The sequence below is a fragment of the Eptesicus fuscus genome, chromosome 21 (genome assembly GCF_027574615.1).
Source record: "Eptesicus fuscus isolate TK198812 chromosome 21, DD_ASM_mEF_20220401, whole genome shotgun sequence".
NCBI lineage: Eukaryota > Metazoa > Chordata > Mammalia > Chiroptera > Vespertilionidae > Eptesicus > Eptesicus fuscus.
In genome coordinates this window covers 33,859,547-33,882,160 of record NC_072493.1, presented here as the reverse complement: position 1 = coordinate 33,882,160, position 22,614 = coordinate 33,859,547, and the positions used below count along the sequence as shown (strand labels likewise).

General features: G+C 40.4%; 1 protein-coding gene across 6 annotated transcripts in view; it reads left to right on the top strand.

Annotated features, from left to right (window-relative positions):
* Positions 1-22,614, top strand: part of CNTNAP4 (contactin associated protein family member 4) — a 250,813-nt gene that overhangs the window by 31,769 nt on the left and 196,430 nt on the right. For all 6 annotated transcript variants that reach the window (XM_054710986.1, XM_054710988.1, XM_054710989.1 and 3 more), the window contains exon 2: positions 6,075-6,185. In XM_054710986.1, coding sequence (XP_054566961.1) covers positions 6,075-6,185 — 111 coding nt within the window. The remainder of the gene's footprint in view (positions 1-6,074; positions 6,186-22,614) is intronic.

The window sequence follows — 22,614 nt, the reverse complement described above, 5'->3', positions numbered from 1 at the left end:
GCCTGGGGCTTCCCTGCTGCACCAGAAACCTCCATGCCCTGCTGTCCAGGCTCTGTTTGCTGGGCCTTGGGCTTCCCCGCTGCCCCAGAAGCCTCCATGCCCTGCTGTCCGGGCTCTGTTTGCAGGGCCTGGGGCTTCCCCGCTGCCCCAGAAGCCTCCATGCCCTGCTGTCTGGGCTTTGTTTGCTGGGCCTGGGGCTTCCCCGCTGCCCCAGAAGCCTCCATGCCCTGCTGTCCGGGCTCTGTTTGCAGGGCCTGGGGCTTCCCTGCTGCCACGCTAAGGAAGCCTCCATGCTCTGCTGTCCAGGCTCTGACTGCCGTGTCTGGGGCGGATCAAAAACCCCTCCGGAGGCGGATCCAGCCTCACTGCTCCTGCGGACAGGCCGGACACTACAGCAGCAGAGCTGAGGGGACTGGGCGCCACCATCTTCATGCTATGGGAGCCGCCATTTTTGTCGCGGAGGGATGGTTAATTTGCATATTACTCTATTATTAGATAGGATAGTATAAAATGAAAATTATATAATAATTACTATATTATCTATAATAATAAAAGCATAATATGCTAATTAGACCGGACAGCCGAAACATCCTTCCGGACAAACTTGCGGCGGCTGCGAGGGCCAAGGGCAGGCATCCATGGTGGCTGGCAGCAGCAGCAGTGGTGGGGTGATGGGGGCAGCACCTTCCCCTGATTGGCCCGGTCGCCTCCCACAGAGGGAGGCCAGACTGCAGCTTAAGCTGTCAGTAGGACAACCCCTGAGGGCTCCCAGACTGTGAGAGGGGGCAGGCCAGGCTGAGGGACCCCCCTTCAGTGCACTAATTTTCATGCACCAGGCCTCTAGTATACATATACTAGTAATATATAGTTGGTTTACACATGTAAGTACATGTGTATTGATGTATACAAATACTTATTCACACAAAGAAATATGTATATTTATACAATATGTGTATAATTAAATAATATATATTTAAAATATATGTGAAATGCATTCATATTATATGAATACTAGGGGCCCCGTGCATGAATTTGTGCACCTTGAAAGAAACTCTGGGCCATGAGGCTGCGGTGGGCACAGGGGTGGGTCTCAGCCCATCCTCTGTGCCCCCACCCGGCCGCTCCTGCCACAGCCCGGGTCCCCGGTCTGCTGGCAGCACCACTCCTGCTGCCGCTGCTCCCACGCGCTGATGGTGCTGGCTCCGCTCACACCTGCTTGCACCCACTGACAGTGTGGAGCGATTGAGGCCGGTGCCAGCAGTGGGTGTCAGTGGGTGCAAGTGGCGGCTGCTGCCCTGATCACCCCTCAGGAGCAGGGGGAGGTGGAGAAGCCCTCAGGGGCGATCGGGGCCGGCATCCGCTGCTCGCACCTGCTGACAGCACCGAGCGATCAAGGTCGGTGCCGGGCCCTGGCAACTGTTGCAAGTGGTGGCTCCGGCATCCGGCAGCAGGTGCGGGTGAGGGAGGGCTGGTGCCAGCAGCAGGTGCGAGTGCCGTTGGGACAAAGAATTTTCAGTAACCACCAGAGGCTTGCCCCAATGACAGTGACTGGCGCCCTGCCTTGGTCTGGAGCCTCTGCTTACCTGCTCCACCATTCTGCCTTGGCCAATGCCCCCCCCATGTCCCACGCTCTGCCACCTGCTGCCGATGCCTGCCATGTTTTGTGCACGCCCCCTGGTGGTCAACACATGTCATAGTGACTGGTTGTTCGGTTGTTCAGTTGTTCTGCCTTTCAGTCTACCAGTATTTGCATAGTAGGGTTTTATATATATAGATGTACACATATAATCACATGTATTATTAGTAATGTGCTTATATGTAATATGTACACATATATAAATATATTTATATATTTTTTATACTAGAATACCATACAATAAGTATATGCCATCACTTATGATTTGATGGCCAACTTAGCATTGATATAGGGTCATCTTAAATACACATTTTATATATACATGTTTGCATTATAATACAATATACATATGTATGTATATATGTATGTTATAATACATGTGTATAGCCCTAGCCCAGTGGTTGGCAAACTCTTTAGTCAACAGAGCCAAATATCAACAGTACAACGAAATTTCTTTAGAGAGCTGAAAACCGACTTCTGTGCATGGGCCACGAAGTTTCAATCGCACTGTACGTGCGCGCCTGCACGTGGTATTTTGTGGAAGAGCCACACCCAAGGGAACAAAGAGCTGCATGTGGCTCGCAAGCCGCAGTTTGCCGACCACTGCCCTAGCCGGTTTGGCTCTGTGGATAGAGTGTCGGCCTGTGACTGAAGGGTCCCAGGTTCGATTCCGTTCAAGGGCATGTACTTTGGTTGCGGGCACATCCCCAGTAGGAGGCGTGCAGGAGGCAGGTGATCGATGTTTCTAACTATCCCTCGCCCTTCCTCTCTGTAAAAAAATCAATAAAATATGTTTAAAAAAATACATGTGTATATGTATGTATATATGTATTATATGATTTTAACACAGATACAAATATTGTGCATATACACATTTAATATATAATATATGTATACTAATATATATGTAATACATGTATCTATATATGTCCCTGAAAAGAACAGAGATCTGATATAGTACTTTATTAAAAAAAAACAAAACAATTATGTTTTGAACTGAAATAGTATGTTATTTCAGATTAGAAAAGCTTTTTACTTAAATGCCTATATATTTATGCACTCTGAATAATGATTAGATGCACTCTGAAAAGCTGTAAATTAGAGCTAATAATTACTGAAATTTGAGAGGAAGCTGAGAGTTCTCACTGAGAGATTGTTCAGAAGACTAGTTCACTGGGTTGTTTTATACCCAATGTTAAGTGAGTGTAGAGTCTGGTTTCTCAGATGCTGCACCATAAGGTGTTCAGCAGTATCCCTGGCCTCCACCCCTACATTCCGGTAGTACCTCCAAGTTGTGATGACCAGAGTGTCTCCAGAAATTGCTCAGTGTCCCCTGGGGCAAAATCACCTCCAGTTGTGGTTCTCAGCTTTCCATGACCAGAGCCTGCATTTTAATGTATTTATTGGTGCAGCCAGAAAGAACTGGTTTTCTGGAATTAAATTCACTGGAGACTGACACTTTCTTCAGAATTTCATTTCATTAATGTCTAGAGGGAAATATTGCTCTTACTCACACCAGACTCATTATTGCTGTCTGAGACCCCCCTTCCTGGTGTCAAGACTATTGAAGGTTAAATTGGTAATAAACAAATAGCTTGGCAAACCTGGAATTTGAGAGTTATTTTATTCACGTTATTATGGTATCTGATGAAATTCCTACGCTTCATTTTATAATATTTTGTTGCTAAATAATGTACAACAGATTGTGGGGAAGTGTATATGCTCGTGTTAAAAAGAATAATGCCATGTAACATCACTCAGACCAACAACTAAAATGTTACCAAACATCAGGAGCCCGCCTATCAGCACCCCATCTATTTCCCACATCACATGTCCCTCTCCCCACAAATGGAATAAACACTCTTCCTCTTATTTTAATCCCATTCTTTTTTAGCTAAAAATAGAACAGGATTAATCCTCAGTTTGTAGTGCCAAAACAAATGAGCAATAAATATATGCCTTTTAGAGGGATGGATTGCAGTAGAGGCATTTTACATCCAAACATTTATTTGAATCTGCATAATTGATTGTGAATTTCAGTTAAATACCTTTGTCTCATTCTGACCCGAATACTAATAATAATTCAAAAATAACTGTACTTCTGGTAAACACGCACACGTGCACCCTCCCCCAGATATAAATAATGCATTCATTTGTGTGTGCAAACACCCAGGTCTTAGTTTCCACGGTGTACTTAGGCATTTTGCTTGTGATTGGGCAGAATCAGAATTTCCTTCAGTACTCCCTGGATTGTATGTCTTTTAATGTCTGCACTCCTTAATACTTGAATTACAACTAGATTGACAGTGTCAGCTATTTCAGCCAATCAATAGACATGCAGAAACTGTGGGCCAGTTATCAAATCTGTCTTAAAAGTTAGCTAAAGAATTTAAGGTGTGAAAGAAGAAAAAGTGAACTTCAAATGAAAATGAGACGATCTTAAAAAATAAAATGCTATCTTAGGCAAATTCTTGTGAAAGGCATTCAATTGTTAAGTTGGTAAATTTTTACTTATCTTGCCCTAACCAGTTTGGCTCAGTGGATAGAGCATCAGCCTTCGGTCTGAGGGGTCCCAGGTTCCATTTCGGTCAAGGGCATGTACCTTGGTTTCGGGCACATCCCTAGTAGGGGGCATGCAGGAGGCAGCTGATTGATGTTTCTCTTATCGATGTTTCTAACTCTTTATCTCTTTCCCTTCTTCTCTGTAAAAAATAAAAAAATATGTTTAAAAAATAAAGACAAATTTCTAAAAAAATTTTTACTTATCACTTATACTTTCTTATAATATGATTTCTTATGATACTATTCTTATATTTTTCCTGTCTCTTTGTGTCTTATTTTTAAATTTTATATGTGATACACATAAAAGGATAGATAATAGACGTGCATATACCTTTCTATGTATTCTTTTAGCATATTTATATATACATATATTGCCTTATTCCAGAATTAACCACTATCCTAAATTTTATGCTTCTCATTTATTTAAACTTTTTTTATTTTTAAGTTTTTAAAATATTTTATTGAATTTATTGGTGTTACATTGGTTAATAAAATTATGTGGGTTTCAGGTACATAATTCTATAATATATCATCTGTATATTGTATTGTGTTCACCATCCCAAGTCAAGTCTCATTAATAGATTTTTTAATCATATATGTCCTCAAACAAATGTCACTTAGCTTTGCTTGTTTTTAACATTCTCAAAACGATGAAACACGTTATATGGTCTTCTATAACTTAATTTTTTTCACTGAAAATTTTGTTTCTAAGATCCTCCTTTTTCTTTTTTGGTGTATGTGGGTATTGGTATAGTTTCTTTTTACTGTTGTATGCTATTCCATTATGAAAAGTACTAAGTTTATTGATCTGTTCTTTGGTATTTGGATGTTTGGATTGTTAACCGTTTTTTGCTATGATGAGCAATGTTGCTAGAAATTGCACATGTCTCTTGGTGTACAAATGCAAGAGTTTCTCTAGGTCACTGCTTCCCAACCTCTTTGTTTTCATGGAATACAGGAAACACTTGTTTTTGTATTATGTCCGTGAGTAAGATCTCAAAGTGCCTTAAGAGCAGTGATTCATCGTAGGGACACTCTCTCCAGGAGGACCTGTCAGTGGAATTGGTGGAACGTGGGGTATGGAAGGTTGAAGAGGACAAATTGTTTTTTAAAAGTAGTTGCTCAAATTTGCAATCCCACTAGCAGTCCTTTGGAGCTTCTCTTGGCCCACACTGTCTGGATGATATGGTGTTGTCAGACTTCTGGAATCTTGCTAATCTAACATCTGTGAAATAGTATCTAATTATGATCTTGATTTATACTTCTTTTTTCTGGTGAGAAAATCAGTTTACTAATATAGTGGTTCAATTTGATGATCTCTCTGCTTTTGGCTTGTGCCTTTTTTTCCCCCCTAAGGTGTTTTCTAATGGATTTAAAGGTAGTTTTTCTTTTTCTTTATTTTATTTTGTTTTCCTTAATTTGGAATACAAATTGTATACTGTTTTGCAAGTATTTTCTATGTGTTGGTATATTTCTTTTCATTTTACATATCTTTTAGCCATCATAAGTTCTTAATTTTTGTGTAGTTAAATTTAGAAATCTTTCCTTAATCAATATGTTTATAAATTAGGTATACTGATTGGGTATTTTTGTTTCTTGTTTAAGTAAAACTTTTCTACTTAAAGGTATTATATTATTTTGTCATTTCTATGAAGTTTGCCTTCTCTTTTTCCATATTCTCTTGCTTTTAAATTTTTTTTCTTTTCTTATTGAAGTTAATAGACCTGCAGGAGAAGACTGTATATAAGCAATGGGCATATTGTTATAGATTCTAATTTTTCTTAATTTTGTCTTGTTTGTTTGTTTCTCTTACCTATTGAAGCCAAGAAAGCTGTCTGCACTGTACTAATCTGGATGGATTTTTTCCTCTTGGCAGATGACTGTGATGAGCCTCTGGTGCCTGCCCTGTCTCAGGCCTCATTCAGCAGTTCATCTGAACTCTCTAGCAGCCACGGTCCTGGATTTGCAAGGCTAAACCGAAGAGATGGTAAGTTTGTTGCTTTTTCTTCCCCTCTGAGGGTCATGATGAATCTCATTAATTTTCCATTCTCTTTGAATGAAATCATTATAAGTGATATGTTGTAAATGGAGGTAAGTTTCTAAATAAGCAAATGGTAGAAACTCATGTGATGTACATGACGTATAGAATTGATTCTGGAATGGCAGAGGGCTGCATCCCATTTTAATCCTGTATGATCATTCAGCACCTGAAGAGTTGAATTCCTTCAATCTGGCAAGCTTTTTTATATATCCTATAAAATAAACTTTTCTACAACAGTACAGATGGTCTCTGACTTGCAATGGCTTGACTTAGGATTTTTTTTACTTTATGTTATGCGAAAGCAGTACACACTGATCATTTCCTGAGCTAGTGATAATGTGGTACCACACTCTCAAGTGATGATGGGTGGCGGCTGTGAGCCGTCAGGCACATGATCACAAGCTTAAACAATCAATACTCTATAGTGTACTATGTTCCAGCCTTTTTTGGATATTGTGTTCTGAGCATGTGTAAGGTAGGCTAGGCTAAGCTATGTGTTCAGTAGGTTAAGTATATTAAATGCATTTTTGACATACGATCTTTTCAACTTACGATGGGTTCAATGGGAAGTAACCCTATTGTAAATCAAGGAACATCTTTCTACGATCCTTATGTATATAGTAGCCATCAAAATTTCATTGGCCCTCTGTTTTAAGATAAGCAAGGAAGTTTGCAAAAAGAAGTACTTTTAAAAGTTACTAGTTATTTTAAAATAACAAACTCTCAGTGTGTTTCCTTCTCAATGTGGATGACATGATTTGCTCTCCTGTTGAGGAATGGGAACTTAAATAGCTTTCACGCTCCTGTAGGAACACTCAGCTCATATTGTTAACTGTTAGGTTGTGTTTAATTGCTTGAATTCGTTTAAAGGAAAGTGCATATAATTCATTGACAACTTGCTATAGAAATAAGAGAATTTCAAAAGTCTGCACTTGGGGACAGAATATAATCGTGGTCCCTTTTCGTAATCTGCTAAGACAAAAACCATCTGTGTATGTATTCTATGGTGATACTAACACAGAAAACATTTTTAACAACCATAAAGCAGTACACACTGACATCATGTATTATTAAAACTGTGATTTGCTCATTTATTATCCCCTTCTAGCATGCCATATGTCAGCCACCTCTTCTAATTTTACTGCTTGATGTTATTCTTGGTCTGTTGTTTAATGTTTGAGTACATTGAACATTAGGCATAGCAAGTAGATCATGTGTGCATGTGTCTGTCTGTGTTTTATCATCTGGTACACATTATAAATACCTAACAATTTAGCATGATTTTAAATTTGTTTATTTCAAAAATTTATCTCATATTATTTGAGACAATTACTAATGTGTTTCTTTTATGTTGACATAACTATGTGTGTTTCTGAGTGTGAGATTATCAAAAAGAGTAATCACTGAGGTCCTTGTAGCAAATGGGGAATTGGGAGGGCCTTTAGTATTTTTGTGTTAACCTTTTACTTTTATTTGCCTTGTAGTGAGAGTTATTGATCACTTTGGACTATCTGTATTTTCTGTTCTGAATCCCTTATTGATCACAGGCAAGTGGGCTCTCCTGGACCCTCTGAGAGCCTGTCCTGACCCTGTACCCAAGGTCCTCCCAGGGGGAATGCTGCCATCACAGCCCTGCTCTGGGAGGAGGTCCATCTCGTGCCCCTTTAAAGTGAAGCAGAGTTTAACATTTGCCACCACTCCATTTAAGTAATAAAAGCTTTCATAGGATTTGGCTCTTGGAAAGAGATACAAAATTTAATTTAACTATTTTTATTTCATTTAAGTTGAGGTTCAATAAATCACAAAAAGTATATGTAAGTTATTAATTGGATAAAATTATATTTTTCATTAATTCACATACTCATCAGAAACCTCCATCAGAGGGACTCATTTTCATTCTTAATTCGTTTCTATGGCTCTTGGTGAAACACAATATCAAACTTCATGAATCTCATTTGCATGTTAATGAAACAGAGAAACAAAACAGGCTCATTTTAATTATCTTTTGCTGGTTGTCAACCTACTTGATTACATTTTTCTTTTACATTTAGTTTTTCTTCCCCCCCTCATAATTACATGAAGCGTTCACAAAAGAACGTCAGATTTTGAGTGATTTATTAAAGGCTATATATTATTCCTAGTATGGCACCATTCCTTGTAGTGTTTAGATCAGGCTATGGAAGGGTATTCAGCCAAGTTAGCAGGTCATGTATTAAATAAACTGAATCAGCAACTAAAGGCCCCAGTGTCCTACAAGCACAGGTAGGGTGACCTCTTTCCTCTGGAATCTGGAAAACTTAAGAGCCAAAGATTGGCAGGCAAGAAGTGAGAAACCAAGTTCAACAGCCCACTGCCTTCCCTCTGTGCAGTAGGAACTATGAAAATGATTAGGCCCTCTAAGCGGGGACTGAGGTCAGGAAAAGGCTTCATGTTCTCATTTCTGCCAGCAGGGAAGAAGAAAAAGGAATCTTTTTTTTTTTTAGGTATATTAATTTAAATTTTTTACTTGAGTGCCAGTGTGGGTTGAATTGTGTCCTTCAAAGGAAACTTTCACATCTTGACTTGATCTCTATAAATGTGATCTTATTTGCACATAGGGTCTTTGCAGATATGAGTTAAGGTTATATTGGATTAGAGTGGGCTCCAAATAAGGCCTTATCAGGAGAAAGAGAATTGGAGACACACAAAGACAGAAAAGACAGACGGAAGGCGGGGTGAAGACAGAGGCAGAACTTGGAATGAGATAGCTACAAACCAAAAAAAGTCATGTGTTGCATACAACTACTGGAAGCAAGGAAGGATTCTTCTCTAAGGCCTGCTGAGAGAGATGAACCTGCTGACACATTGATTTTGGACTTATAGCCTCCAAAACTGTCTAAGAAAAAAATCTGTTCTTTTAAGCTGCCCAGTCAGTATACTGTGTTCCCACAGCCCTGAGAGACTAGTACAAGTGCCAGTGAGTAAATAACTTCTTTTCCTCCTCTCTTTGCTCTGGGAAGATGCATCTCAATTTGAACCTGGCAGACTCCATGGCTCAGAGAAGTATAATCCAAACTTAACTGTAAACAACACATCAAAAAATAATCACTGCTAATCCTGGCTATATAATGGAATTAAATCTCCCTCTGCCTTTACATAATATTTCCATTGTTGTAGTAGTTTCAGGATTGTTTGAAATATAATGGACAACTTAAATTTTTACTATTGTCGATGTAGAATTCAAACAGGTTCTAGTGCACCATTTGATAGTCTATCAAATGTATGCTCTTAGGACAGCATTTAAAGAAGCCATATCTGTAGAACTGCTCCTGGGGTTGCAAAATAATCCCAATTGGAAATCTTGGAAATGGGTTATTGCAATGTGATATACTTGTATATACAAGTAAAATAATAAAGCAGTAAATAAGATAAAAAATAACATATTTGTATGTGTGAATATAAACAAATATATGTACATGTGTTAAAGTATAAAACAGATTGCTTCCATAACTGACAAACACAGGGATACTGCGCTTTATTGCACTTCACAGATGTTGGGTTTTCACAAATTGAAGGCAAGGCCTCCACCAGCAAGAAGATTACAACTCACTTAGTGTGACACTCACTTTAGGTGGTGGTGTGGAACTGAACCCGTAATATCTCTGAGCTATCCCTGTTTTCTCTCATCTATTCTGTAAGATCAAAATATTTCCAGTGTTGCTAAAAAGTTGAATATTTATCTGTATTTTCCCATCATCTATTTTTTTTAATCACAGCTAAACCCTTCTACTCTAAATGCTTGTAAAACAATGCTTTCCCAGGCATATACAATCTGCTGTTATAATCAAGTATCTATTTATAGCAAAATTAGCATATATAGTTAATTAACACAGAGAACTCTCATTCTTGGATATAGTTCTAATGTGAATAATTATAACATTCTATGAAGAAATATTTGGCGATTTTTTTCTGCCCCAAATCATTGCACTTGTTTGCATACAACTACTATGCTTACATTAAAATCCCAAAGATGAATTCCCAAGATATGCATGATGCACATCAGTGTTTAAGAGAACAGATGAGGTGAACGTTTCCTGCTGTCAAACATATTGCATGAAATCTTTTATAATTATTACATTAAAAAAATAATAACATTAGTGTTTTGGGTTTCTTAGGATAAATTCAAAGAAGTAGAATCTCTGGTCATAAAGCAATTCCATTTTTAATTTTTTGAGTCAATTCCATACTGTTTTCCACAGTGGCTGCATCAATCTACATTCCCACAACAGTGCATGAGGGTTTTCTTTTCTTCACATCCTTGCCAACACCTGTTGTTTGTTGATTTGTTGAAGACTAGAGGCCTGGTGCACAAAATTTGTGCTTGGGAGGGGTGTCCCTCAGCCCAGCCTGCACCCTCACCAATCTGGGACCCATCAAGGGATGTCTGACTGCCCATTTCACAATCCAGGACTGCTGGCTCCCAATTGCTCGCCTGCCTGCCTTCCTGATTGCCCCTAACCACTTCTGCCTGCCAGCCTGATCAGCCCTTAACCACTCCCCTGCCAGCCTGATTGATGCCTAATTGCTCCCCTGCCAGCCTGATTGGCCCTAACTGCCCTCCCCTGAAAGCCTGGTCACCCCTAACTGCCCTCCCGTGCAGGCCTGGGACCCCCCCCCCACAACTGCCCTTCCCTGAAGGCCCGATCACCCCCAACTTCCCTGCTCTGCTGGCCTGCTCACCCCTAACTGCCCTCCCCTGCAGGCTTGATCACCCCCAACTGCCCTCCCTTGCAGGCCTGGTCCCTCCCAACTGCCCTTCCCTGCTGGCCATCTTGTGGTGGCCATCTTGTGTCCACAGGGGGGCAGCCATCTTTTGTGTTGGAGTGATGGTCAATTTGCATGTTACTCTTTTATTAGATAGGATAGAGGCCTGGTGCATGGGTGGGGGCTGGCTGGTTTGCCCTGAAGGGTGTCCTTGATCAGGATGGGGGTTCCCTTGGGGCATGGGGTGGCCTGGGAGAGGGGCCTTCCTGTAGTGGTTTGCAGGCGGGCCATGCCCCCCGGTGACCCAAGTGGAGGCCCTGGTATCTGGGATTTATTTATCTTCTATAATTGAAAGTTTGTAGCCTTGAGCAGAGGCTAAGGCAGGCCAGGGCTGCGGAAGCTTGGCTTCCTCCATCATCAAGCCTCCTGCTCTCTCCAGTTCTGTTGCTGCCACCATTTTTGTTGGGATTTATTTACCATATTTTCCGGCGTATAAGACAACTTTTCAACCCAGGAAAATCTTCTATACGCCCAGTCGTCTTATACGCTGGAAAATATGGTATCTTCTATAATTGAAACTCTGTAGCCTTGAGTGGAGGCCTGGGTCGGCCAGGGTGTGTGGAAAGCTTGGCTTCCTCTATTGCCGGGGAAACCCAAGCCTCCAGCTCACTCCATGGCCGAAGCCATCTTGGTTGGGGTTAATTTGCATACTTGCTCCTGATTGGCTGGTGGGCGTGGCTTGTGGTTATAGCAGAGTAATGGTTAATTTGCATATTACTCTTTTATTAGATAGGATAGTGTGAGGTGTTATCTCATTGTGATTTTAATTTGCATTTAAGAAACACTAATTCGAAAGAGTATATGCACCCCTGTGTTCATTGTAGTGTTATTTACAATAGCCAGGACTTGGAAGCAGCCCAAGTGTCCATCAGTAGATGAGTGGATAAAACAGCTATGGTACATTTATACAATGAAATACTACTGGGAAGGAAGGAAGGAAGGAAGGAAGGAAGGAAGGAAGGAAGGAAGGAAGGAAGGAGAGAAGGAAGGAAGAAGGAAAGAAAGAAAGAAAGAAAGAAAGAAAGAAAGAAAGAAGAAAGGGAAGAAAAGAAATAAGAAAGAAAGGAAAGAAAAGAAGAAGAAAATTTTACCCTTTGTGACAGCCTGATTGGATCTGGAGAACATTATGCTAAGTCAGTGGTTGTCAAACTGTGGCTCGTGAGCCACATGCGACTCTTTGGCCCCTTGAGTGTGGCTCTTCCACAAAATACCACGGCCTGAGCGAGTCTATTTTGAAGAAGTGGCGTTAGAAGAAGTTTAAGTTTAAAAAATTTGGCTCTCAAAAGAAATTTCAATCGTTGTACTGTTGATATTTGGCTCTGTTGACTAATGAGTTTGCCGATCACTGTGCTAAGTAAAATAAGCCAGTCAGAGAAAGACAAGTATGGTATGATTTCACTCATATGTGCAATCTAATGAACAAACTGAGCTAACAAGCAAAATAGAGACAGACTTAGAGAGCAGGCTGACAGCTCTTGGGGGCGGGGCTTCTGGGTGGTAGAGAAAGGATGGAGCAAAAAAACAAAAAGAGAAAACTCAATGACATGGAGAATAGTATGGTGATTGTGGGGGCAAAGTGGGTGGGTGGAGGTGCAAGAGGTTATAAGGGGGATAAATGGTGATGGATAAAATAAAAAAAATAATAACATCAATATATTTAATAACCAATACTTTCTTTATGAGGAAAAGAATAGGATATGAATTTTTTGCAGCACTGAAAAAGACTCAAGCCTAACTTACGTGGTGCCTCATCGGCACATGGGTGTGGGACAGAAATATGCCTGATAGATCCCCGGGGCCAGAGATGGGGCAGGCAAGCTTCCTCGCCTGTTTACTGCACTGGGGAAGGCCTATTCTTGTAGAGTTTGTTAGAGAAATATGCTTCTGTATCAACTGCTTCCCCATCACTCCTAGGATTTGATATGCTGAGGAAGCCCAAGGCACCTCAGTAATTACTGGAATTGCAAGGGTCCACCACCTCCATGCTGATTCAGGCTGTGGCACATGACTTCTTATTAGCTTTGCCTAATTTTTCTTTCTCGTGGCCTAATTTATCTCTGGGATTAGAAGATGTACAGTTCCTAAAGTTGTAATGAGAGCTCTTAAACCCAACTAAGTCCCTGAATAGTCAGATTCTTGAGAGTCACCCCTATAGTCACAGAACACATGCTTCCCCATCGCACTGACCCTCAGCCCATCGGCTGTGCTTCTTAGGTATTCTCTCCCATGGATCATAACATTTGAGGTGAAGAGCAAACACTGTGGTATTAGACACATCTGGGATCATTCACCATTCCTGGGTTTAAATCCCTGCTACTTCTTACTTATTTAAGGACAGAAAACATATGTAACCTCTATGCTTTAATTCCCTAATTTTCTATTGGAAGCATAAAGAAAGTACTGAAATGCTATTGGCCTTATTGAAAATGATCGCAGCGCTGTGGTGTGGTTACGAGCATTACCAAAGCACAACCCCCGGAGAGTGTTAAACAATTTCAAAGTGTGACCTTCCAATTAACCCCATTTTAGCAAACCTCACAGGACCAAATATATACATTAACTTATACAAAGGTAATCTCAGGGAATTCAGGCTTCCACATAACTCTGGTAGGAAGAGTTGATTTATTCCTGGTTAATTTTAAAACAAAGCAGCGTCAATGATTTATAGTTAGATTTTATATGTTCATCATTAGCTTGAAGTAAAGAAAAAATGTTCTTATATATCCTTAGTCAAAGTTTGTGAATTAGGGTGATCTGATGGTTTTATTGAAAATACTTTTACTTTTTTAGTCATTGGAGATTGGTTTGTGAAGTTAAAAAACTTGCTAACGTTTTTTAAAAGTGTTTTTTATTTTTGATAGTATTACAAATATATCCCATTTCCCCCCTACCTGCACCTCTATTTCTTCACTACCCTATTGCCCATGTCCATAGGCTATGCATATAAATATGTAAGTTCTTTGGTATATCTCTTCTCATCCCCCCCAATCCCACATCGAGGTATGTCAGTCTGTTCCATGCCTCCATGCTTCGGATCTTATTTTGTTGGTCAATTCATTTTGTTCATTAAATTCCACAAATAAGTGAGATCATGTGATATTTGTCTTTCTCAGATAGGCTTATTTCACTTCTTGCTAGCATTTTGATAAAGGTGTGGAGAATGAAGTTGAAATCAATTTTATGGTCAGTGGTGTGTCACTCATGCTTCCAGATTATATTTTGTGTACTAACCTTGAGAAGGTGAAATAAAAATGAGTAAAGATTTACATCTCATTTCTCCATATGCTTATATCCTCTATTCATTAGAGGAGAGTTTGCTGTCACCTCTGGGATTAATATTGAATCACTTTTCTTCTATTGAAGAAGATTCGTTTGATTTAACACCAGAGATGGTTGTCCACTTGACCTTTTGGTTCTCTCCTTACTTTGGGTGTTGCCCTCCCTCTTGCCCCCCCTCCTTAAGGACATGTCCCCCTCTTCTAATGATTCTCTCCAATGTCTGGATAGTCCCTCTAGCGCACCCTTCACTGTCCTTGTCTGCCCCATAGCACATTTCGTTTAGCTCTGAATCAATCTGATGATGTAATATGAGTGAGTGAGCCAAGGAGCCACTACTAAGTTATTTATAGTGATAAAAAAATGCTGGTTTTGGAATCATGAAAACTAGATTATAATACTAAATGGTGGTTGGCCTTGGGGGAAATGATATTTCCTCTTTCCTATGAAAGCACAGGGTTGAATTTGAGGATTTCTAAATTCTATGACAATGAGCTCTTTTTAATTTGAAACATTCTATAGGTAACGTCTTTTCTTTCTCACTCTAATAATGGAAATTTTCACAGCATGTGAGTGAGTGAAATGGATTCAATAGGAAGGTAGGGGAGTACCTTGAGGCAGATTGTCCTAATTCATCTCAAACTAGACGGCACAGAATGCTCCTGGCCTAGGACATCTTGTCAACTGTTATAAAATCTAATAATTAAATTATAATTATGGCCCTAGTCGGTTTTGCTCAGTGGATAGAGGCGTCAGCCTCCGGACCAAAGGGACCCGAGTTTGATTCTGATCAAGGGTATGTACCTTGGTTACAGGCTCCTCTCCGGCCTGGGCCCTGGTTAGGGCTCATGCAGGAGGCAACCAATCGATGTGTTTCTCTCACAGCGATGTTTCTCTCTGTCTTTCCCTCTTTCTTCCACTCTCTCTAAAAATCAATGGAAAAATATCTTCGGGTGAGGATTAACAACAATAACAACAACAACAAATTACAAATATGATCCTACTGAAAATGACACAATGACTCAAATTTGGCCAATTAAAATATATTCATAAAGTTTCAAATTATCAATAATATATGACAATTTCTCTGTGTATCACTAATATTGTTCATATTGTTGAATAGGAAAAGTTCACATGTAGGTAAAGTGAAAATAAACAGTGAGTTAAGTAATAAACAGTGAGTTACGTTAAGTAATAAACAGGTATTTTATGTTGGGATCTCCGAGAAACACAACCTGGGCTGATGACTGAGGTGCCTGTTGGGGCTAGCTCCCAGGAGAAAATGGGGAGGGAGTGGAGGAAGCAGGACAAAGAAGGGGAAGAAACTATTTCAGGTGCAGTCCCCCACACAGCCTGATCCCCCAGGAAACCCTGGATGATGACATTTTACCTAAGACTTTGTCCTACCTCATGGTCAAGGGCCTGAGTTTAGCAAGGTGGCCAGCTGTCTGATTAATTTAGAAACGTTAGTGTCTTGGTCAGCTTCAGCTGCTATAACAAAAATACCATCATCTGGGTGGGTGGCTAAATAATAGATGTTAATATATTTAGTAACCAGTACTTTCTTTATGAGGAAAAGAATAGGATATGAATTTTTTGCAGGACTGGAAAAGACTGTTTCTTCCCCTTCTTTGTCCTGCTTCCTCCACTCCCTCCCCGTTTTCTCCTGGGAGCTAGCCCCAACAGGCACCTCAGTCATCAGCCCAGGTTGTGTTTCTCGGAGATCCCAACATAAAATACCTGTTTATTACTTAACTTAACTCACTGTTTATTACTTAACTCACTGTTTATTTTCACTTTACCTACATGTGAACTTTTCCTATTCAACAATGTGAACAATATTAGTGATACACAGAGAAATTGTCATATATTATTGATAATTTGAAACTTTATGAATATATTTTAATTGGCCAAATTTGAGTGTCAGCAGATTTGGTTCCTGGTGAGAGCCGCCCTCTGGCTTGTAGACAATTGCCTTCTCACTGTGTGCTCAAGGCCTTTCCTTGGTGCATGTGCAGAGAGAGGTCTCTCTGTCTTCCTCTCCTTATATGGACACGAATCCCATCATGAGGGTTTCGCTCTGAAGACCTAATCTAAACTTTATTACCTCCCAAAGTACCAAATGTCACCATGTTGAAGGTTATAGCTTCTTCAACATGTGAATTTTGATGAGGCACAAATATTCAGCCCATAACAGCTACGTTTCTATAAACTAGTAAACCAGCTAGAAAGTGTTAATGGCTTAAGGATATCTGAGAGAAACCAAGATAGCCAGGCCTTCAGGGGCAAGGTTCAGAGAAAGGAAATGCCGTACAGAGAGCCTGACATTTTCTGCACCAAACAACACAGCTTCAAAATATATAAAGAAAATGGACAGAAATAATAGGAGAAATAGACACTATAATTGAAACACAAAATCACTGTGAGGGGTTTTTAATAGAATTCTCTCTGTAGCTCATTGAAGAATTAGGTCATGGAAATACAGAAGATTTTAACAGCAAAGTTAACAAATTTGACAAAATATGTAAATATGTAATTTATATTTTAATGTGTTGCAAAATAAAACTCTGCCTCCAACAGCTCCAGAATACACTTTCTTACCCAGTGTACTGGAATATTTACTTAAATTTATTCAGGGTCATAAACAGTATTTCAACAAATCTCAAAGGATTTAAAACCTACACAGTAAGTGCCCTGGATACAATTAAGGTAGAAATCAATAATTAAAAATATTAAAAAGCCCAGAAAGGTGTGGAATTTAATTAACACACCTCTAAAAAAGAAATCTCACTGGAAATTACAGAACTCAGTAATAACAAAATACTATAGATCACGATTGTGAACTGCAGCTCAGACCAAATTGATAGCCTTAATTGCTTATATTACAAAAAAAGAGAAGCTAAGTATTAATTAATGATCCATCCATACTTCTCAATTTCTCAAGAAATTAGAAGAACAATAGATGAAACCAAAAGTAAGGAATAGGAGACAAAAAAAGAAAAGCACAGTAGTTAATGAAGTAGAAGACATGCAATACAGAAAATCAATAAGACAAAAAATGTAAGAGGATATTTTAAACTTCTTGCTAATAATTTTGAAAATTTAAATGAATCAAAAAATTATTTGAAAAACCCGACCTACAAAATTGAACCCAAGAAATGAAACAGAATATTTAAATATTCCTCTGTCTGTTAAAGATAGTAAATCCATAATTTACATGCTCCAACAGAGAAAACTCCAGGCTAAAATCTTCATCTGTGAATTCTTCTAACACTTTAAAGGAAGATATAACTCTAATTTTATATAATTGCTTCCAGAGGACAGAAAAAGAGTCATATACTCCCCAACTCATTCTGTGAGGATAGCATCACCTTGATGCCAAACTCTGTCAAGGGCAAACAAGAAAGGAAAATTAAAACCAGCTCTCATGAATATAAATGCCAAATGCTCTAAACAAAATGTTAGCAGACATGTGTGAAGGGCCTCAGAATGAGAACGCCCCCTCTCGGCTGGAATGTCCATTTGCTCTGCGGGCCTGGTGGGTGGACAACTAGGCCCGCAGAAACAGTGAGAGCAGGGGCTTAGAGCTTCCTTCTCTGATACGATGCTTATGTGTCCTGAGCCTCTTCCCCAGGACAGGATGAAGCAGAAGTGTGAGGATAACTGAGTTAGGAAACCACCTTTTTTGAATTCACTAGTGTTAGAGACTATTATAATGAAAGATGTGTTGTAATCTGACACTTCTTGAGTGACACATCCTCTCAGCCCCACCTCTTTTGCCAGCCCCTGTGGTAAGGACCAAGTCCAACTTGCCACAGGTGTAACAGGGCCTCACCTTGGGCTGGGCCACTTACCTGGGGCTTCCTGTCCTGTGGCTTCGTGGTGCTGAGAGATGATCTACCTGCCCCAGGGAATCCACAGGCAGCATACACCCTATGGTGGGGAATGGGTCGTATTGTCTGCCTGTGAGGCTAACCTTGACCATAGAGGATGAAAACTGATGGATAAAATGTTCCCCTGTTTGTCCGCAGGATAGAAAGTTCTGAGATGCATCTTATAAGGCTTCTCAGGAGTGTTAAATCGCTCATTTTATTCATACTCTCCCCCCCCCCAAATTTTATCATGATTTTATTTGTCTATCTGTGTTCTTCTGTATCTCATTGAGCTTCTTTAAGATGATTATTTTGAATTATTTGTTAGGCAATCCAAAGGCCTTCATTTCTTTGCGGTTGGAAGTGTATTAATGTCCTTTGGTGTCATGCTTGCTGATTTTTGGTGATCTGTGTGTCCTTGCATTGTTGTCTCTGCATGAGAAGGAGCACTACTGGGCAGGTCCCTGGGAAGGTAGAATTGGTCCCATACTCTGTCCAAGAGGGGCTGGAACCAACTCACAGGGTCGCTTCAGGATCCTGCGTCTGGGGGCATGGGTGGGTGTGCCTCCTGCCAGGTCCCTGTGTGGGCTGACTGTCCCCTGACTGAGGCAGGGCAGGACTGGAGACCGGTCACAGGGTTGCTTCAAGATTTATAGTCAAACCAAGGTCAGCAGGCCTGCCTTCAGGGGCCTGGAGGAACGTGACTCTTGCTGGGTAACTGCTCTGGCAGGACAACGCCTGGACTGTGGCCGAGAGGAGCTGGAGCCAGGTCACAGGGCTGCTCCTGGACCTCAGCTGAGAGGAGCTAGAGCTGGGTTACAGGACCACTTCAATATGCACAGTCAGACCAGGCGAGAGGGCCTACCTCTGGGGGTAGCAACTGGCTTGTCTCCCAGCAGGACTGCTCCCTGATGACAGCTGTGGGGACCTGGGGCCAGATTCTGGGGCCGCTTCACGATCTGCAGTTGGACTGAGGTTGGCTGGTCTGCCACAGGGACATGGGTAGGTGTGTCTCCTGCCCGGTCTCTGGGAGGACAGAACTACCTTTGGACCATGGCTTGGACCAAAATGGGTGGGCCTGACTCCAGGGGCACAGTCAGGACTGCCTGTGGGTCCTTGGGAGACAGGACTGCTTCTGATCTGAGGTTGGATCCCAGTGCTCTCACAAGGGGAATTTTGTCCATGGATAGCTGCCAGATTGTTAAAGGGGATGTGAGCTGGAGACCTCCTATTCTGCCATCTTGCTAATGTCACTTCATATATATTTATATATATAACTTATCTATCCATCTATCTAATAGTTCTGTAAATTAAAATATTTTCCCCATAAATTATTTTATATGGTTTTGAACTGTAACCATTTTGAAGGCTGATCTGTAGATGAAATTCCACGAGAAAAAGATGTTGACAAATTACATGATTTATTTATCATTATTTTATAAGGGCTTCTCTGTGTTTCTTCTCAAATAGGACTTTATATCAGATTTTCTCCCTTAGTGGGAATTGTCAGGGCCTTACAGCTCTAATAACTTAAGTAGAAAGCGAGCCTAAAATCACATTTAGTGTTTTGAGTATTATTTATTGTTTTTATCTTATCTTTTTTTTATCCCTTTAAAAATTAACATATAATGAATATTAAAATAGAAAATAAAAGGATACATATAAAACTGACTATGAAATTGGCCATATAAAATATAACTGACTTAATATGGACCATATAAAAATATCTGACAGTGTAAAAATGAAAAGCAAGGTCAGACTTGCCAAAATGAGACTGTTTACAAGGTTTCCCCAAAGCCTCCTCCTTGACCTCAGCATTGTGCACGCCCTCCCTGAGTGGCCTGACCACTGCCAGAGCCTCAAGAGAAGGCCTGTGCCGACACCTCCTACATTGGTGCTGGAGAAGAACACAGCTAACAATCTCCTCTCTTTATTTTTTCAATTGCCTGCTGGAATTTCCCAGCTGCCTGCGAGATGTCTTCACTAACAAGCTCAACATATCCAAACCAGCTTCTACCTGTAATGACTTTTCTTTTCTGGTTCTGGTGGTTATCTAAATCACCATGGCTTAAAATTAATAGAATCACTTTTTATTTCTCTCCTGCCCTTCTTCCTGAAGATGATAAATTCTGTGCATTCCTGGTTTGCAGTCTTTCTCTTTCTCTCTCTCTCTCTCTCTCTCTCTCTCTCTCTCTCTCTCTCTCTCTCTCCTTCTTTTTTTTGGTTTTGTTTTCATTGCTACCTTCCAAATGCAGTTCTTTGATTTCTAGACAGAGTATAAGGGAGGGAGAGAGTGAGAGAGTGAGAAAGAGAAACAGCAATGTGAGAGAGACACAGTGAGTGGTTGCTTCCCAAATGCACCCCAACTGGGGCCAGGGATAGAACCTGCAACCCAGGTGTGTGCCCCTGACCGAGAATCGAACCCATGACCCTTTGCTGTACGGGCTGACACTCTAACCACTGAGCACCACTGGTCAGGGCAGTTCTTTGATTTCTAAACAATGTTATTTTAATACTAGAGGCCCGTTGCAGGAAGATTCCTGCAAGAATAGGGCTTCCTGCGGCGGTCTGTGCTGTCCCGCCTGCTTCCCTCCCTTTTCTGCTGCCCCACCGGCTTCCCTCCCATCTCCGTTGCCCTGCCTGCTTCCCTCCCTTCTCTGCCATCCCGCTTGCTTGCTTCTCCACAGTTTTGCTCCCTTCTGCAGCGCTTGGCTTCCTTCTATGGTGTCTTCGTCTTCGCTCTGTGCCTGGATATGCAAATCAACCGCCATCTTGGTTGGGTTAATTTGCATACTCATGATTGGCTAGTGGGTGTGGCTTGTGGGCATAGCGGAGGTACGGTCAATTTGCATGTTTCTCTTTTATTAGATAGGCTACCCCTAACTGGTCATGCAATTTTGAAGCCTTCCTCAAGAAGAGTTAATTTTAGTTGTATACCTGAAACTAATATAATATTGTATGTCAACTATATTTTAATTTTAAAAAATTTAAAGTGCAGTTTTGACCTTGTTTTGTGCCCGCTTAAGACTCTCAGCCCCACCTTTATTGCATGGATAGGTGTTTCTGAATGTGCTTCCTAAGTCCAGCTAATATTCTGCAGTGGTTGAGCAGATAATTTAACCTCCAGGGAAAAACGAAAAAAAAAAAAATCACAGACTTTCAGAAATTATGCTATAATTTATGGATTGCCTCCCATTTACTAACAGAGTATAGCTATTACTGATATTTATTAGACTTGTTCTTTTCCTGTTAGTAGTACATCATATTAATTCCATGATTAGTAAAAATCTATAAAGGTTGATGCATCATTGATGCATAAGAGCTTAAAAGAAATAAACATGTGACTTGGCTAGTGTGGCTCAGTTGGTTGGAGTGTTGCCCTATACACCAAAAGGTGGCAAGTAGTGGATTTGATTCTCAGTCAGAGCACATACCTGAGTTGCGGTTCAATCCTCTGTCGTGCCTGTGTGGGAGCTAATCAATTGATGTTTCTCTCTCACACTGATGTTTTTCTCCCTTCCTCTCTCTAAAATCAACTGAAAAAAAAAGGAAATAGACATGTAAGAAATAGAAGTTCAGAACATGTCATAACATAAGGAGTAACTGATTTTAGTATGAAGAATGAAACATACGCACTGGGATATGTGAATATTTGAATGTGGTAATTTCATACAAGCATCTAACAAGAAAAGTGCTGGCTAGACAAAGCAAAGACATTGGACCTACTAGACAAAGATTTTAAATCAACTCTGTAAAATATGCTCAAAGAGCTAAAGTAAACCAGGAGAATGCTGTCTCAACAGAGTATATCAATAGTTACAAATTATAAAAAGGAACTAAACCAGTGATTTCTAATGCAAATGTTATAATTTTTCCTATAAAGGAAAAGAATAGAGCAACACATGCATCAAAGTTACACTCCTAATAGCAAAAACATCTCATTACTAACAATAATCTTGGGGAGCAAAGCAGAACAAGCTGTCTGTAAAATTCCTCTCTCAAGACACTATCACAAACTATATTTTAGTGGCAAAGAATATGGAGGGGTAAATATTATGAGAAAATGCAAATAGACTCCTGTTTTATTCAGTGGAAGAACTACTTTGATTTCTGAGTTTTAATTCTGCTCTTGCTTATATAAGAGCAAAACACTGTGGTTTGCCTTGGTGAACCATATGGCAGGAGAAAACTCCTTTCTTGTGTTGTGGCTCATTTGGTGAGCCACTTGCAGGTTGGGAAATGCGGAGTATCTGGGCTGAGGCGACAGTGGGTAGATGACGGAGCTTTGTTCCCAGGGGAGAGTTGGCAGTCAGTGACATGTCTCAGCATCACAGTCTTACCAAACTGTGGTCATTGTCAAGAGTTCAAAAACTGGGCAGTAGATTCTGCTTTTTTGAATTAAAATGTGCTGGCTGATGTTGAGA